At 40.4% G+C, this 18,668-nt stretch overlaps 1 protein-coding gene across 3 annotated transcripts; it reads left to right on the top strand.

Annotated features, from left to right (window-relative positions):
• Nucleotides 1-357: 357 nt before the first annotated feature.
• On the top strand, nt 358-18,319 carry tmem255a (transmembrane protein 255A). 3 transcript variants are annotated; one of them, XM_063494507.1, is made up of 10 exons: nt 358-674; nt 5,614-5,756; nt 6,273-6,335; nt 11,194-11,283; nt 14,144-14,209; nt 14,360-14,442; nt 14,609-14,680; nt 15,001-15,163; nt 15,259-15,405; nt 15,927-18,319. In XM_063494507.1, the coding sequence occupies exons 1-10, from the start codon at nt 617-619 to the stop codon at nt 16,068-16,070; spliced, it is 1,029 nt and encodes a 342-aa protein (XP_063350577.1). In that variant the 5' UTR covers nt 358-616; the 3' UTR covers nt 16,071-18,319. The 3 variants fall into 3 exon arrangements, with proteins under 3 accessions (XP_063350577.1, XP_063350576.1, XP_063350578.1); XM_063494506.1 differs by having other exon boundaries at nt 14,609-14,681; nt 14,996-15,163; XM_063494508.1 differs by lacking the exon at nt 14,609-14,680.
• The last annotated feature ends 349 nt before the right edge of the window (nt 18,320-18,668 follow it).

Raw genomic sequence — 18,668 nt, 5'->3', positions numbered from 1 at the left:
GTTAATTCACTCTTACACCTCCTATTTATTTGTAATTTCTATTAAATCAACATCATTTTGAAACTTCAGTCTTAATCTGAAATGTTCAATTAGACTGATTTTTAATTTAAGTTGCCCTGAGGCTTGTAGTTGCTCCTCTTGATATCAGTTTATATATTTCAGCAAATAAACTAGCAGCAACTGGTAAGCAAAACACATCCACCGCTAACACGTTTGCGAGTGTAACGCAAAGTAACGAACATTACTATTTAAATAGTAACGGCTTCCAGAGTAGCTGCTTTTCGGTGTGTGTGTGTGTGTGTGTGTGTGTGTGTGTGTGTGTGTGTGTGACATGCGCACATACAACCAGCAGCAGCACCAGCGACCTGCTGTCCGACACCGACACGGCGAGAGGACGGACACCGAGCGAGGTCTCCGCAGCCGCGGGGATGTAAATGAGACGGGCCCGGGCTTCAGCGGGACGGAGGACAGCTCGTCAGAGAATGCCCCAGCTCGTCCACCGTTAGCCCTCAGATTTACATTACCCAGCACTGAGTCGTGATTGTTTAATATATATATATTTATTTATTTTTATTTGGAAGAGGATTGGACTTCGGTAAAACGTCCTCCAGCCAGCATGCCCCCTCCTCAGAGCCTCCAATCCAGCGGTCTGACCCTCTCAGAAACGAGCATTGGTAGGTGTGCGAGCAAGGTCAGCGGCGTGTCTGCAGCAGGTTTTTCTGTCAATTAAAACCCGTTAAACTGACTTACACTGCGGGGATTTTCTCATGCGTCTTTTACCTCTTCCATAACACCCAGGTGAGCTTTAAAATGCTCATCCACACCTGTTATTTACATCGGATGAAAGAAATGAAATCGTTTTATGATTTTCTCTCATGTCTTTTAAAAGCAGCCTGAAACACTCGTTGCATCACCGGGCAGACTATTTTTTTCTCTTCCAGGCCGCAGCGCGTCACTGCAGGTGCGGCGGCGCTGAGTAACCAGAGCAGCCTGGAGGTTTGGCTCTGATGGCTGCTGGCTGCCGCACACCCATTTCTTCTTCGTGTTCTTCTTTCTTTCTTTTTCAGCTGGATGCCGGGCAGCTAGCATGAAAAATAAATCGATTAAACGATCAAATACCGCGAGAAAAAAAATCGGGGGAATATATTTGGCAACGCGGGTAATTCTCATCAGATGGCAGCACATCGTTGATTATTCAAACAATAGAAGTTTGCCTTGGAGTTGGTTTGTTTGGTTTGTTTGTTTTTTGAAATCCCTGTAAGGCAAGTTGGGCAGGGGCGTTTCTAGGACATTGTTTCATAAAGTGGCACCTTACTCAAAGACATTTGATCAGAAATAAAGAGAAAAGTGAAGAGTTTATGAAACATTTATTTAATACAAAAACAAGCATTTAAAGTTTGAAATGAGACTACATAAGTAAAAAAAAAGTCATAATCCTACCTCAATAATAACGTAAAGTATGCTTGAGCTACTTAAACGTTTCTCCTGGTTGATGGCTAAGCTGCTAACCTTAGTTAACAGAAGGTTTTCCATTTTCTTGTTACTTTTGGCTTTTTTATACAGAATTTTAAGTTAAATTAAATAAACCTTGAATTATTTATATTAGATCTGCCACTCAAAAACTAGCACCATGTGTCACTTTTAATTTGAAAATCTTCCGTGGCCCACCCAAACCTTTAAATCCATTCCTGTTCTTCTGGTGATTCACTGGATGATTTCTTTTGGTATTTGGTAGCCACCATACAATTTCCCTCCACAGTCTAATGATCCGTAGAAAAAATGTGCTAGATCAAAACCTGACCAGATAAAGTTAGACTGACTTTATGTATTAATCTGTTTTTTTCTTTTATTTATTTATTTTATTTTTAATCCTTTCGATTGTAAACATTTAATGATTGAAATTTAATGGTAATTATATGATCTCTGCCGCAGCCTTTTTGTGTCCTGTGTGTTTGTGCAAATGAATCCAATTAAAAGTATCACAGTTTGACAAGAAACAAAAAAATATCAGCCTAGTAGGTTTTAAATGTGGTAAAAGTTTAATAAAACAACAACTTCAGTTTACATTTAATTTTAACTAAAGTCCAGTTTAGTAGTTTAGCAATCCTTTTCTTTTTTCTTCAGCTACATTCAGGAATAAAACCCTCAGAGTTCCAGCCTCTTTGGAACTCCATCCATGCATCCTTTTTCTAAACTGTTTAAGAGTCTCTTTAAAAAGGGTTTGGGTTTTTTCCCCAAAAAAATGAGAAAAAGCAGAAAAACTGTGATGCGGAGTTTTCTAATTTTAAAGGTAACATCTTCTAGTTTCTGAAACTGTGCCATTTTAACATGTGTCAACAACAAAACCCAGGCCTCACCCTAGCACCAGCTGAATGGTAACATGTTAATCTTGTACTGGGTGGACTGTTCTGATGGCAGCACCAAGTTTCTCATGGTCATTTCACTCCTTCTGTTGCCTGCTGGAGAAGTAGTTTTCTCACAGTATAACTGTTATTTTAACTCTAAGCTCTGCAAACTCACACATGTATTTCTGGCTCATTAATCTCAGAGGCCGTGTCCTTCTTTACGCAGGCACCATGGAGACAGAAATGAACTGTAGCCATATGTTTTAGTCACACAAGCTGAGCGTGCTTTCTTGTTTATCTCCAGGTTGGAGCATCAGTATTCAGCAGCAGACTTGACCTTGACATGTTCATGTATTGATAAAACAGAGTGTGGAAGTGACTCGGCTTAATCTAAAATGGGCTATGACGACAGAATAAATCATTGAGGATATAGAAAGAGCGGTTTTGTGCAACCACAGACTGAAATAAATGCACGAGAGTAGATATTGAAGACTGCATCTTAACTTACCAGCCACTGCCTGTCTCTGCCATTCTCCTATTCTTACATTGATGAGGTCTGGCTTTAGCAAATTAAAGGAATATCACCTTAGAGTATTTGACCGTTGAAGGCTGATCTTTGGCACATTGATGTACATATTATTTATAGTTTATGGTCATCTCTTCAATGCTGCAGGTGCTCAAGCTCTTTATTGATCCACCCTGTTGGAATACATGTAGAACGTGCTTTGGCCCTGTCCTTCACTGAAAAAAAGCAAATCGTTTTTATAGATGTCATTTGTTGCTCTGAAATTTGTAGATATTGCTCAGCATTAACGGCACATTCACACATGATAGCTTTTGAACTTTTACCAATGATAAGTCGCTGGTCCCTCTCCTCTTCAGTCCAGCGGATACAGTGTCTAAGCTTTATTTTGATTGGTTGGACCACAGGACAGTTTTACATTTAACAGGAACTGGATCCTGTTACTGTTTTTTATTTGCATTTAGAGGTTTAACTTTCATCTGTGTAGGTTGAAGAAGGAAGAATGTTGTGCAGAGTTCAGGCAAGAGTTTAGACAGAAAGTACAGCTTCAGTAGCGAGCGAACCTGCCAAGGAGGTGTCTGGTGTATCCTCTAAACAGATGAAAGAGAACTAGGAGGTTTGATTGTGGAATCAGGAAGTAGAAGACAGCATTTGAAGGAAGAGGTTTGAAAAGAAAAAGTGGAATAGTCAAGGAGATGAAGAAAGTAGATGGGAGTATGGGAAAAGGCTTATAGTGAGTTTACGAGAGGCAGAACACTAAGGGAGGAACAAATGATTTGTCTAGGCTGAGAGCTTGAGCTGATAAGAATGTGCAGCAGGTTCAGGTGGTTAAGGATAGAGATGAAAATGTGCTAACCAATCTTGGAGAGGGAGAATATGCCAGAGAAATAGATTCTTAAGAACAAAAGTGATGTGCAAAGCTGCAGTGATCATAGAGGTGATAATCTTCAGTGATCTTCAGTATGGCTTCGTGCTGAGAACGAGCACTGTAGATGCAGTGTTTTAAAGATTGGTGCACTGTGTTTTTGTGGGTCTAGAGAAAGCATATGATGGGGTGCTAAGAGAGGAACTGTGGTACTGAATAAGGAAGTCAGGAGTCGCAGAGAAGTATGTGAGGGTGGTGCATCGATTGAGTCAAAGTATGCCTTGGCCCTAAACCCCTTCTTGTTTGCAGTGATGATGGACATGCAGGAGTCTCCATGGACTATGATGTTTTCAGACAACATTGTGATTTGTAGTGAGAATAGGGAGCAGGCAGAAGAGAGCCTGGAGAGTGGAGGTATGCTCTGGAGAGAAGAGGAATGAAAGCCAGTAGAAGCAAGACAGAACAGATGTGTGTAAATGAGAAGGAGACAAGGGTTTCAGTCACACTGCAAAGAGTAAGGGTAGTGAAAGTGACAAGTTTAAATACCTGAGGTCAACCAGCTAAATCAATGGACAGTGCACGAGAGAGGTGAAGAAGAGACCGCAGGCAGGGTGGAGTGAGTGGAGACAAGAATCTGAACATATCACTTGTAGGTGCTGACGTTAAGAAAAAATCTTTTTAAACCATAGTAGTAAATTTTTCCTCATTTTTAGGTAAGAATTTAATCATTAACTGGGCTAAATTGAAACTCAGTCAGGTCCTTGTGAATATTTCAAACACTCACACATGCAGCAGCTCTTCAGATACTTGAGGTTTTATCACTTCCTCAGAGACACCTCAACAGAAGTGCCCACTAATGGTCAAAGCGAGGGAGGCAGAATACTAAAGAACAGTCACGAGTCCCTTTGTGGTTTTTCTCAATTGCTTTCACCCATTATCTCAAAACATTTGCAAAGTTCTCGTTCAGAATTATCAGCGCTTATTTGATGATTCACAAAATATACAGACAACCCGCAAGTTAAGGTGGTAATTCTTTCAAATTTCTTTTAAGTCACTGAATAAGTCATTGCTGCTAAAAGGGATGAATCCCTCCGACATTGGGTAAACTGGTCATTTTGCCAGAATGGATGAAGAAATGTGTTGCTTCAGTTGTTGTTCCTTGAAAGCTGTGTCCTTGTTTTCTCAGAAACTGAATATTTACTGTTTCAAATTGTTATGTTTGAATAGAACTGATGGCCATTGTGTATCAAATTGAATACTCTTCAGATGCTGACATCAGGAGCAGGTAGTTTTACTTCTTAGTCTGTGAAGAAAAAAACTATGTAGGCTATAAACTAAAAAGATATACATTTCCAGAAATGGCTATGCAGTACAGTACAATGTAGTTAATATAGCAGAGTAAGAAAGGCTTTTCTCACCTTAAGCCACGTGAAAGCATGGCTTAGGTTTGCAAAGTTGCATCTGAACAAACCACAAGACTTCTGACAGAGGCCAGAGTGTTTGGCCATTACCCACTGTGCCACACTAGAGAAACCCAAACACAGCATACCAGCAAAAACACCTCATACCAGCTGTCAGGCAAAGTGGGGGAGGGTTGGTGAGTCCACCATGAACTCCCCTGGATACCAAAGTATTTTAGAGTCAAATGTGAAGCCGTCAGTCTGATGGCTAAAGCATGGCTGAAACTGTGATCCAAGAATAGCAGCAAAACTACAAACGAACGTCTGAAAAAGAAAAGAATCAAGGTGTTACAATGGCTCATTCAAAGTCCAGACCTGAACCTGCACGAAATGCTATGGCAGGACCATATGAGAGCTGAAGCAATTGCCTGAATCTCTTTACTGCTTGTGCTAGTGTTCATGTTTACTTATTTCTCCTAGGATCCTTTAAGAGAAGAAAGAGGAAATCCATAATTGTGACGGTGATGCTGCTCATTGTGTCTGTGCTCATCCTCATCTTCGGCCTGGCAGCGACTACCAGGACACAGAACATCACGGTGGGCGGCTACTACTCAGGAGTCATCGTGAGTACACATTCGCACCGGCGCGTACCATTGACAGACGCGGCCCAGCATGCCTGTTCTCTCTTAGGCTGCATGATAAGTGAAGTCCTGTGCTTCCAGCACACTCCCCACTACTCAGTAGTCCTAATAAACCTCATCACCGAAGGTCTTTGAGCCGTAAATATTACCCACATTTATTATTTAGCATCGCTGTCATTATCCACTGAATGAAGTAATATGTTTCAATCTCTAAATCTGTTCGTCACAGTACTTGGCTTTTAGCATTCTCGCTTACGTAAATGGTTACTGTAGAGCGGGTTACGTCACGTTAGTCAGATTGATAAATTAATAAAACATATTGGAATTTACTTACAAAGAGAGCATCATAAGATAAAGAGAAATCACAACAATTGTACCATTATAATAAGTATTATTAATACTTGATATATCAGACTTGTGCTGAGCTTGCACTGTGCAATCAAGATTCTGAAATCAAAGCTAGATAAATGCCCTAACAGCTGTTTTCTCTCCTTTCAGCTGGGCTTTGGCTCTTTTCTGGGAATTATCGGCGCTCATTTGATAGAGAACAAGAGGCAGATGGTAAGAGGATTTATATTACCTCTGTGCACTGAGATCTCTTTCAGTGCTTCGTGTCACCTCATCTCAACATCACTGATATTAAACTGAATATTAGTCCCAGTTACCCTGCAGCAGACAAAGCAGTTTGATTATGGGAGCTGCAGTCCCACTCATCCTGAGGAGCTTCATGTGTTGAGTATCGGACAAACTATCCTGAATTTCGGGGTCGGGGTTACACAGCCTGAAATAGAAATAGGGTGTAAGTGGAGGAAGACAGATGTCTGTGCAGGAATGTGGGGAAGGAAACTTCAGATGAGCAGAGCAGGTGGGAGGAGCCGGGCAGGCTCTGTCAGAGCTGGAGTTAAGAATGTGTTTGTGTCGTGACACTTTTTCCCATCATGCAACAGCATTTAGATGCCTGGAGTTCCAGTCAGCAGGCGTGTGTGTTGAATGAGCCCTGGCACATTACACCACACTCTTGTTTACCACCATAAAATCTCATTACACAGAACATGTGCTGACATTATTTATAGCGTGACTAGTTAGTGACGTTGTAACTGCACTGGTATTAGTTGTCTACATTCATGCACTGCTTTTATTCAGTGTATTTTATCTATCACGGTGGGTGCATGAGCAGCTGCTTATGGTCCAGTGTCTTGTCAAGGGTACTTGGAGAAAAGCTTCCTCTCGGTTCGTAGAGAGAGGTTACTGAGTTCAGCTACAGTATGTTGCCAAAAGCATTTGCGTGTCTACCTTCACACGCATAAACTTGAGTGACGTCCCGTTCCTCATCCATAGAGTTTAATATGATGTCACCCTTTGCTGCTTTAACAGCTTCAACTCTTCTGGGAAGGCTTTCCTCAAGGTTTAGGAGCATTTATGGGAATTTTTTTTACCATTAATCCAGAAGTACATTTGTGAGGTCAGACACTGATTAATTCATCCCAAAGGTGTGTTTGCGGTCAGGACTCTGTGTAGGCCAGTCAAGTTCTTCAGCACCAAATTTGTACCCTTTGTGCACTGGTGCACAGTCCTGTTGGAACAGGCAGGCACTATATTCCCCCCTCCACCAAACTTACACTTGGCACAGTGCAGTCAGACAAGCAGTCCTGGCAAACACCAAACCCAGACTCATCCATCAAGTTGCCAGACAGAAAAGTGTGACTCTTCACCCCAGAACACACCTCCAATGCTCTAGTGCAGTGAAGAGTCTAGTGGCAAGGTGCTTTACACCACTGCATCTGACGCTTTGCATTGCTGTTCGTGATGTATGGCTTGGATGCAGCTGCTTGGCCATGAAACCCATTCCATGAAGCTCTCTACTGACTGTTCTTGAGCCAATTCGAAGGCCATGTGAAGTTTGGAGGTCTGTAGCGACTGACTCTGCAGAAAGTTGGCGCTGTGCGCTATGCCCCCCAGCGTCCGCTGACCCCCTCTGTGATTTCTTACTGTCTTGAAGCAACTGTAACCACATAAGAAGTATTCCAATTCTGATTTTGTGCTGGGTTACTGTCGTTTCAGTTGCTTCCGAATTGTTATAATACCTCTAAGAGTTAACTGTGGAATACTTAGCAGCAAGAAAATTTCAGGACTTGTGGCACAGTTAGCATCCTATCACTGTACCACACTGGAATTCACTGAGCTCCTGAGAGCGACCCATTCTTTCACAAATGTTTGTAGAGGCAGTGTGCATGCCTAGGTGCTTGATTTTTATACACCTGTGACCACTGAAGTTATTGGAGCATCTGAATTTAAAGATTTGGGTGGGTGAGTGAACACTGTTGACAATGTACTGTATTTTATGAGCAATGAGAAGGTGAGGTGTGAGGTGGGGCATCAGTAGTAGTGCAGGAATTGTCATTTACCTTGCAAGCCACACCTGCTTGTTACTGAAATATCCTAGAATTATTTAACATATTTTATACTTAAAAGTGAAAGGAAGAAAGTAATTTATCCCTAGTGAGCGTACTCTATTGCCCATGTGGCAAGAGGCAAGTTATATCCTAGACAGCTGCTACGAGAGGGGCTCTAAGCTTAGATTCTCACATTAGTATTACAGAATTTGAAATGTTAAGCAGATTTTTAAAGATGTTAGTTCTACATAGCCCCAACCAAATTTTGTTTATAGGGTTACCCTTTTAAATTGAGTATAGTGTTTGTTCAGGGAGGCCAAACTCAGCCGCAGTCTTGACATCGCCGGCCCACAACAGCTGGTGCCTAAGCTGATATCTTTTTATGCATTCAATTGGCAAATCTCATATAGAGCACACTATTTAAGCTGCTTTAACCTTCCCACAGTTGCTGTGCACTGCCAGCCACTTTGCAACGTACCTCTACCTCAGCTCGTTCTTTTATTGTGTGCCTGATTTTAATCAGCACAGTATCTGTTTTCACTGATGCCTGGTCTTGTCTGTGCCTTACGCTTTCCATGTATGCATGTGGGAAGGGCAGAGAGGTCAAATATAAATAACTGCAGATGGAAAAACAGTCGTCTTTTGACCATGGTTGTCCTGACTGAACTGACCTGCTAAAAAATATAAAAATATCACAGAGTCTGTGGTGACATATCAAAATGGGTCAAATTTCCAGCGACACTTGCAGTATATAGAGCAGCTTCACTGCTTGACTGACAGGTTTCATTGGGGCTGTGAAGTGACGTCTGAGTAGAAAAGTAAAGCGCAAATTACTAATACTCACAGTGAGAAATGGGTGAACAAATATGTGAAGCATTAAGTGTTCATTTAAAATCTTCCGATCAGTAGTTGTGATATGACCTGTGAAGAAGCAGACTTTAGTAAGGGCATGGTCCTGATTCAATACATATGCAGTAGCTGCAGTGTGAGACCGATATCCAACACCATCAGATGATTCCCAAACGGAACGCAGTGTCCACACGTACACGTGCAATAACAAACTACCTCAAAGTACAGCACTCAAACTGCAATTTAAAGACATAGGTCAGAATTATTTTAAGATGTGTCTTATTACCAATTTTCTGTCTTTAACTGAGTTTTGTCAGGTCTAATAACCCCCAGTGTCATTTCTTCAGCTGTAACTTTGAGGCATCAAAAAGCAAAAGAAACCCAAAAAATACAAAAAGACAAATTTACAAACAAGGAAGATGAAAGTTTGAGCAACCTAACTACCCTCAGGCATTCACAAAGAAAAAAAACCTAATTTGTGACCAATTTTATTTGACGATGCAGGAAAATAAAAGAGAGCAAGAAGCACTCCAAGAGCTCAAAGTTGAAGTTATATTCACTTTGTTTTCTTTGTTCTTTTTAAAACATACTTTAAGAAGTTTGTAGTGCAGTAAAAGCAAGTGCCAAGCGCGGGGTTTTTTGTTATTTGCCCTATTGAAACATATTTTGATATGCTTGACATAATTTGAGTATACGTTTTTTCAGATTGTTTTTACTGACCTTAAAGGACAGTTTGAAAGTGACCATTTATGCGGTACTTTCTATATGTTGAGAATACACACCTGAGGCATAGTTTCTGAGTTACTAAGGCTTTTTGTCAGTTTTCAACCAATACATCATTAAGTTGTCCTTGAAGAATTTGGTGGCTGTAAGCCAAATTTTATTTAATTTTTCTTTATGAGAATTCATTCAAAACTTTTCAAGCTACCATGCTTACAGACAGAATGACACGCACACAAATGCTACTAAAAACATTAACTCTTTGGCGGTGGTAAAGATCACAGAAAATCTTTTGTTTACTAAAAGGAGGATATTGTGGTAATAAGGCAAAAGTTCTGCTGCTTGGTGCTGTTTTACTTCATCTAATAAAAAATGTGATTGTTAAAGCTGACCAATCATCCTTTTTTTTACTCTACATATATAACAAGACCGTCTCACAGTTTGTGATAACAGCTGATCTACTTATCCATCCTTCTTACCGTCCTGTTTCAGGTTGTTGCTTTTTTTGGCTGCCATGTTGACACTTCCCCTCTGAAGAGTGTGGACAAAAATGTAACATTTCATATTCATTAACAAATCGATTGCTTTTTCCTATGTATCTCACATTCTGCTATGAGACGAGGCTGTTTATGTACTCTACATAATGGTCGATTAAACAAAGTGATAGATAATGAGGTCACATAAGTGGTGCCTGTGAGCTAAACGCTCAGGCTTCAGTTTGCTCTGAACATTTAGTTCAATCCCTTTTTTTTCTACTGTTAGGTTTTTATGATATAAAAGAAGATATAAAAGAAAGAAGGCATCCCCTTAATATAGTGATCTCAGGGATACAGCTCTGGGTGTGAGCACAGGAGGTCTGCCCACCTTCTGTGTGTGAGGGGCAGCCAATCAGAGAATAGGTAGCATAAAAAAGAGGAGGGGGGGGACTCCAGAGTTTCTGCACAAGGTACAATGGAATTAGTTTGAACTTTGATTTATGAAAAGCTACTTTAGTAATATCCAAGAACAACCACGTCCACTTTTGAAATGTCAAAGGAGCTTCAACCTTTCAATCTGGATTCAGGTCTGATTGTAGAAACTGTACCTCAAGCTGCTCAGTCTGTGGTGTCACTTCACACTCCCTCCCTCCTCTGTGGTGGGGCGGCTCCAGAGGAGTGGGGTGATGTGTAACCGAATACTGGCTGTGTTTCACTGAAGACTGAAAAGACAAGAGTTCTGTGGATGGGTTTAGGTAAAGGGTTGCACTGCAAGTGCTAGATGTTTCCACTAACTGGATCTGAACTGTACTTCTGCACACTGATATACATGACTGTACTGCAACTGTAACATTGGTATATTTCAACTGGTTTAAGGCCACTGGTGAGAAAAGAAAATGAGAATGATGCATGTTTATGTTAAGATTTACCCTTCTATAGAAACCCAATATGAAGCTGGTGCCTCTCCATCTTCTTCCACAGTTAGTGGCATCCATTGTCTTCATCAGCTTTGGAGTGGTGGCTGCCTTCTGCTGTGCCATCGTCGATGGAGTATTTGCAGCGAGGCACATTGTAAGTATCACAAAAGCTTATTTACCTTATCCTGTAAATTTAGATCATCCTAATTCCACAACTAATAACAGGCTTCTTAATGGGCGCCAGGCTACATTAGACGTACCCCCTCCTCGACGTCCTGCTCACATCTTTCAGGCTGGGGTAGCTGCCACACCCTTCTTGTGAGACAGAAGGGTGTCTCACAAGATGATTTATTTTGTGGTAGAAGACTGTTATTCTCCATGATGCAAAGCACAGAAAACAACAAGTAACCACTAATGCATTCTTAAAACAATTATGCTGAAATAAGTTAGGGCAGTGTGAAAAGGGAGATTCCCATTAGCAGGTTTTCATTCGCCACTAATGGCGTCAGTGAAATGGAACATTTTCCTTTCAAACAGCGTTTGATACACTAAACTCTGAAGAGGTGCACTGTTGAATCAAGTGAATTTAGGAGCATTAATTGAGGAGCATGATCGTTAAACTTATCTATTTTTGCTATATTTGGTAGTAGTTTTAAACCACACATTCATTTTTTGTGTTCTTTGAGGACACAGAAAGTGAAAGCACAGTCTTGATTTTTACAACTGATTGAATATCAGTGTTATTTGTGATATTAATGATTTCCATCTGAAGTGCTTGTACGCTATCAAAAAGGCTCTTGTTTACATCAGAGAAGAGTAAGGTCAGTTTTATTCTTATTGATTTGGTAATACATAAAAGCTCCTTTTTATCATAGCGCATACTGAACGATCCAGAGTATGCTACACAGTGTCATCAAGTGGCTGGTTGGCTGTTTTCTGTATTTGCACGTGCAGTCACAACTTCAAATTTGGCCTGAGAGCAAACGTCAGCTGTCTGACCCAACATTCACTTGAAGGATCATCACTTGTGATTGATGAGAGCTGCGTCTTCAATTACTATCCAGAGACTGGACAGAAGTCTTCAGTTCATGCCCAGAATGTCAAAGAATAACACAGGACTACAGTGTAAATTCCTTCCCTAAGGCTCCACTCTCCTAAGCATTCATCACAAATAAATACTAAAAAACTAAATAGTTATTTGGTGCTCATCACTCACCTGCATGCCAGAAGTGGCTTCTTGCAACTTGCTCCTGTTTTCTAAAAAGAAATTCAAATAAACGCACCTGGATCAGAGTGCTAGTAGTGTTGCACTGGTTCCCAAGGAGACACCTCATATAAAATGTTTGCTGGTATGTGTGTTTTTATTATTAAACTGTAATAATGAGTAGGGACATAATTGTTAGTAATTAAATATAAAAGTAGTGAGGATTTACAGTTATAATCTCAGCATAATCTTAGTATATATTTAAGTATACTGAGTGTGTTTCCTCTGAAACGTCTGTCATTCATTCAGGATTGTTTTTGTTTTTTTAAACTTTAAAATAACTTGAACAGGGGAAAAATTATGTAAATAAACCATAAAACTCAATATGGCCTGATCAAATTTTGCTGTCCTCGTCAAACGTTCAAAGTAGATTTATTTTTGACCCCAGTATTTTTTCTTTCCCAGTAAAAAACAAAGTCAGACCAAATATACATTTCCCAGGGCCATAAAATAAACTGACCCAAGCAGAATTACTTTTGGATGCCTGGTCATGTAGCGATAATTCATCCTGACGATTTTAAAAACCCATTAAAGTACTACATCATGTTAAATGATCCACATGTTTGATTTAGCAAAGATTTTAGACCAGATGTCCATCTTAATATAGCATTCCTTGTGGGATGTAGGTAAGGAGGACATGCAAAGGGTTTGCGTTACAGAGGGGGATGCTAGAGATGAAGGCAAAATGATGCTGTCAGGCAGATTTGGGGGTCACTATCCAGAAACAAAAAAAAGACAAAACAAAGGAAAAAGTGCAAGCTTTGGTGACCAAAGGGAAAACATGGAACAAATGAAGAAGCAGCATGTAGTAGAATGTGAAAAAGAAGTGAGAAAAACTGAGGGTTTAAATCCACACTTGAGGTTTTTAGGGAGAGGGGACACAGCTGGGATAACAAGACTCAGGTGAACAAAATTAACTAAAGAGGGGAAAAAGGAACATAGAGCACACAAGATGACTGGCAAAATAAGACAGGAAGTAACAAAACATGACAAAACCTACACTGAGGGAGACTTAACAGTACCCAGGAAACACAGGGCAGGCTTATAAAAGCTATGAGACAAAAACAAAACACCTAAAGCAAAAATACTTATAGAAAACAGACATTAACTGAATCTCAAGGACTAAATTATAACCAATAACCTAGAACTCCACCTGAAGAAGAATAAACTCAAAGCTACTGTGGGGATCACTAAAGGAAGCAGCTGAAAGAAGACAAATTTTTACAAAATAAAGCTTTAAAACATGTAAGACAGGGAATTATGTAAAATCTCTCCTGTTAAAATGGTAGCTGGTTATATTAAACTGGCCCAAAGTTTTTTATAAAATGGTCTGTTTATGTGCATGTAATCCCTGTGAGCTCAGCCTTAAGACTGCTGTAGAAGCTCAGTTTCTGACAGTTTTTTCTACCCTTTGTTGCTGTATGATGTAAAAGAGATGGGATACCCTTAATCCCCGCCCACCTGCTTTTTCAAATCTTTTGCTTACAAGAAGCAGCCAATGAGAACAAAGTTGGTTTAAATGGATGGAAAAGTCTTGTTTCACATAGTATATGAATTGAGGCCCTTTAGATAAATTAGGGTTTTTTTGTTTTGTTTTTTGCTTTTCTTTAACTTCCCAACATGGAGCTGGAAATGTCCATAGCAGGTCTAATATAAAACTTTATTATTAATTTTAGTTGGCGAACAAAATAAGACTATTCCAGCATTTTCATATTCATCAATTCTTTCTTTTATGCCGTTTCTTCTCCAGGACCTCAGGCCTCTGTACGCGGGTCGCTGTGCTTATCACACCAGTGACACGGCGTCTGAGCATGATGTAAGAAAGACATTTAACTCATATTCAATGAGCCATTAAATGCTGTCTGTCAGTGTGATCATTACTTGTATAGGCTTGAATTGTTGGGGGGGGCTGAATAATCCACGCAGGCTCAAAGAGAAGAGACATAAGCTAATTTTTGCACTTCAGGTGCCATGTCATACAGGCACATCCTGTAACCTGCGAGTGAAGAGCAACACCTGCTACTGCTGCGACCTCTACAACTGCGGGAAGTGAGTATGCCGAGGGGGTCGAGCACCCGACAGACCTCAGAACCTGTGCCTTCTCGCTATGCAGTGTTTATATTTTGATGTGCGCTCCTGTGTCATTTTAATTTGGAGTGCAGCGGTGATTGTATCAGACCAGGATGTTTCTTTTGTTTTTTAACCTTTGTTTCAGAGAACATCCTCTTATGGGACCTCAGAATAAAGATGTTTTGAAAAAGTTTAAGAAATCATCCATGATTTGGAAGTAGGTCCCTTTTTTCTAGGCTATTAATGCCCAGTATTGATCAACTCATTGTCTTATTTTATTTTTAAATAAAACATCATAGAAATGTGTTGTAGGTTGTCATTTCCTCTGCATGTTTGTGTGTCACCAACCTCAGTCCGTGTCCCTTCCCAGCTTTCCAGCAGCAACCTCTGAATGTTTATAACCATAAATCAACCCCAGTTTTGTTTTCCTGTGTCTTGTTGATGTAGGTGCATCTTTAAAAACTACTAAACACTGTCAGTGATTTTTCTGGCATGACTATAGGCTTTCACCCTCTCTGTTTTACCCCACTGGCCTAGCCGTGTTGAGTTAATGGGAGGCTACCATGAATATACAGATGTGAAAAGCTGCCAGGACGTCATACACCTCTACCACCTCTTGTGGTCAGCTACGATCCTCAACATCGTGGCCCTCTTCCTGGGGATCATTACTGCTGCAGTGCTGGGAGGCTTCAAAGACATGGTGCGTCCACTGAACGAGCATGTCAGATTTATCAGTAGCCGCTACTCTGTAATCATAGCTCTCTGTTACATCAATGCACTCTGTTTCTTCATCAGACACCTGCTCCTGCCTCAGAGAGCACATCTGAACCAGAGGCCATCACAGCTCCAGTCCCCTCAGAGATTCCCCCGCCCGCCACGTCTCTCAACCCATATTACAACACTGCCCCCTGCCTGCCACCATACTCGGCCTACGACCTGCAGGTATGCAGCTGCTTTAAAGGTGCAGTTGAGAAGTGTGATAGGACAGATCTATGAGAGACATAGAATCCACCAAATTAAGATAAAACTTTCTGGATGCATTGAACCTGAAGCAGATGGGCTACAGCAGCAGAAGACCACACGGCAGTGCCACTCCTGTCAGCTAAGAACATGAAACTGGCTGAGCTACAAGGCCTGAGGTTGTAATGGTGTGGAGGATATTTCCCTGCACACTTTTGGACCGCCTTTTAAACTCCAGAACCTACCTGAGTATTGTTATTGACTGTGTCTGTCCCTTTATAACTTCTTGTAGTTCTCCTGGTGCTGATGTGCTTCTAATTATTTTTGGACAACAGTCAAGCTCTTTATCAGGAAATTTGTGTTAGTAGGATCTAATGAAGATTGTTTCTAGGGTTACCAATTGGATCCATATAAAGTATCTCATGGTCCTCACGCATTTGATGCCAGCATACAATAGCTCAAAGCATATATATATTGTAATAAATGTTTTCCTTTATTCGCAGGGCTCCTATGTGTTCCCTGACTCTTCAGGCCTGTCAGACGATTCCCAGTCTGGAGCCAGCCACCTCTGGCCTACAATGATCCCTCCACGCTACTCCCCTCCTCACAACCTTCCAGATGAGAAGCCCCCACCATACAGCCCGTAAGACAGCTGCGAGAAAAGGAAACACCTGAAACATCATCGGGTGTTTGCACAGTTCCTCTGGACTTTTCTTCATAATCCTTCAGAAGAGTGTTGAAGAAAAAGAGGCGAGGAAGGGGAGGAGAGCCACAGAGCACACTAACTTTGAGTTCAGCCCAAGGCGAGGGAGAAAGCATTCGTCTCCCTGGGCACCGCTCACACTCTTCTGGCCTGCACTGTGTGTGTTTGTGCACATGGACATCGAGAGAGACAACCTGGTCAAAGCCAGGACTGTTTACACATCTATCTGCCTTATGCAACGTAAACAGACTTCCAGTTAGATGTATTCTGTGAAAGGACAAAACAACAGAGCTCATGCTTTACATTCACCTCTCTTTTGCAGAAACTGTAAATGCTTCCTTCCTCAAGATGGAGATCCAGTCCTCACTGGGAGGATGAGTACAGCTACATGTGCAAGGTCGACGTTGAGCTAGGTGAAAGCTTTGGCATATTTCTTAAAATCTGAATCAGCTAGATAATTCCAAACTTAAAAATTGTAGGCCCAGGCGTTTGTTTCTGTAGCAGTTAATAGTGTCCCTGTGCATTATTACAGGCAGAGTTAGCAGTACTGGAGGTATTACATGCTCATAATGTATGTGCAGCAGTATAATATACAGTAGGCCTAGCATATACAAACAGACCAAGATTCCTATTTATCAAATCTTAACATTATGTTTAAGAATATCCTGATCAGTGCGTGGCAAACTTTGCAGAGCAGCATTAATGAAGAAATAAGCTATTGTACCTACAGTAGTTGTTGAGGATAAACAGATACCAGTTACACTCCAAACCTTATTTACTGTGTTTCCACTAAAAGCAGCAAAGCAGGTAAGCATCATATATGTGTCTCTCTCTTTGTCAAGTAGCAGTAGTAGCACGTTTGTGTCAGAAGGGTCTTTCCATATAAAATCAGTCAAAGCTGATCCACCGAATCTGCTGAGGGTTTGTTGTGCAGACAAAGAAAAATAACTGAAATCCATCTTCAAGAAGCAAAAAAAGGTCCAGCATGATCATTTCAGTAGATTAGACAGAATCTAAAATTATCAGACACCTACCAAAGGCTGCAACTTCACAAGTGTTATACAACACTAGATGTCAGTTTTCAAACATAAGGAATGACGGCTAGAGGCTGAGGCTGATAACTAAATGGAGGGAAAAATGAAACGTTTCATAAGCTATTACTTGTTTGAAATCCTACAAAGTGATATGACCATTTAAAAGTTACCCACAATGCAATTTTTGAGGTTTTCTCCAATGAATTCTCAGAAAACATCCAAGATACCAACAACACTTGTTTCTGTTCCTCGCGTGCAATTTGGACTGGAGCTATCACATGATACTGATTAGGTATATTGATTATAGAGAAACAGATCAGACCAAAAATGTAAATTTAGCTTTGGATCCTGTACTGAAATTTCACCTGGTTAGCTCCAGTACTTAAGAAGTGAAATAATAAGACCATCTAAGAATACAAATGTGAGTGTGGCCATCATTAAAGCCTGTGGTCGATAGCAATCAGTTTGCAAGTTTAAGTCTACTTGAATTTATTTACACAAAACCAAACACTCAGCAGTTAATGGTTATAGACAGAAAAGTGTGGCATACAGTAACCAATTAATATACACATTAAAACGTTTATAGATTATTATAATATGTACAATTAAAATAACTGAATTGGCAGATTCATAAAATCTAATTTAATCTTCTAGGACACTGCTTGCAGATACAATGACCAATAAGTCTCCATGCCTGTATGCCATTTTTAGTCTCTATTAGCCTTCCCACATAACAAAATCCCCAGCACATGACACATATGCTGACATTCATGTAGATTTTTTTTTTTTTGAGTTTTTAGTGGCTCAGCACCCGTTAATCCGATTTCTCATTCACTTAAAAAGCTTTTTTTGATCTGCCCTCATGTACGTTAATCTGAACATTTTATAGTACAAAGGAAACATTTTCCCTTAAGTTATTGTGCACATTAAACTATCTGCTTCTTAAGGGGTTCAGGTTGGAGCCTCTCTCTGATTTTTCTTTTTCTATGGAATGACCCAGGTGTTTGTAAGGCTCAGTGTGAACAGTCAATGCTGGATTCGCTGATATGAAACCTCGTCAATGTCCAAGAAAGCAGTCACTGTCAGCTTTGATCACGGCTTTTCCAAATTTAAACTGCACATTCTTATTCGTCACGTCATTAAAACTTGTTTTATGTAACTTACATAGTGCCGTTTCTTTTTTATCTACTCAGTGTTGGTTACTTCTCCAGTAGGTCATAGGAGCAAAGGAGGAACTTCTGCCACAGCTTCACCTATTTTGAGGTGCATGGAGTAAGATGTAAAATTTTCAAGGGGTCAAACAATACCAGTAGTACCTCTACGACATATGTGGCTGATTATGTATTTTTTTCTGCTTCATACTTCTGTAATTTTATATTTTCTGACGTGATAAAGGAAACCAGCAGTTGTTTTATACACTAATGCTGGAGGTTTGACATCTTTTGCACTATGGTGCTATGTATTCGTGGTTTGCAGGGGATAAAATTACAACCTGTAATTTTTCATTT

The sequence above is a fragment of the Pelmatolapia mariae genome, linkage group LG2, assembly GCF_036321145.2.
Source record: "Pelmatolapia mariae isolate MD_Pm_ZW linkage group LG2, Pm_UMD_F_2, whole genome shotgun sequence".
NCBI classification, from domain to species: domain Eukaryota; kingdom Metazoa; phylum Chordata; class Actinopteri; order Cichliformes; family Cichlidae; genus Pelmatolapia; species Pelmatolapia mariae.
This window is presented reverse-complemented; position numbering and strand designations above follow the sequence as displayed.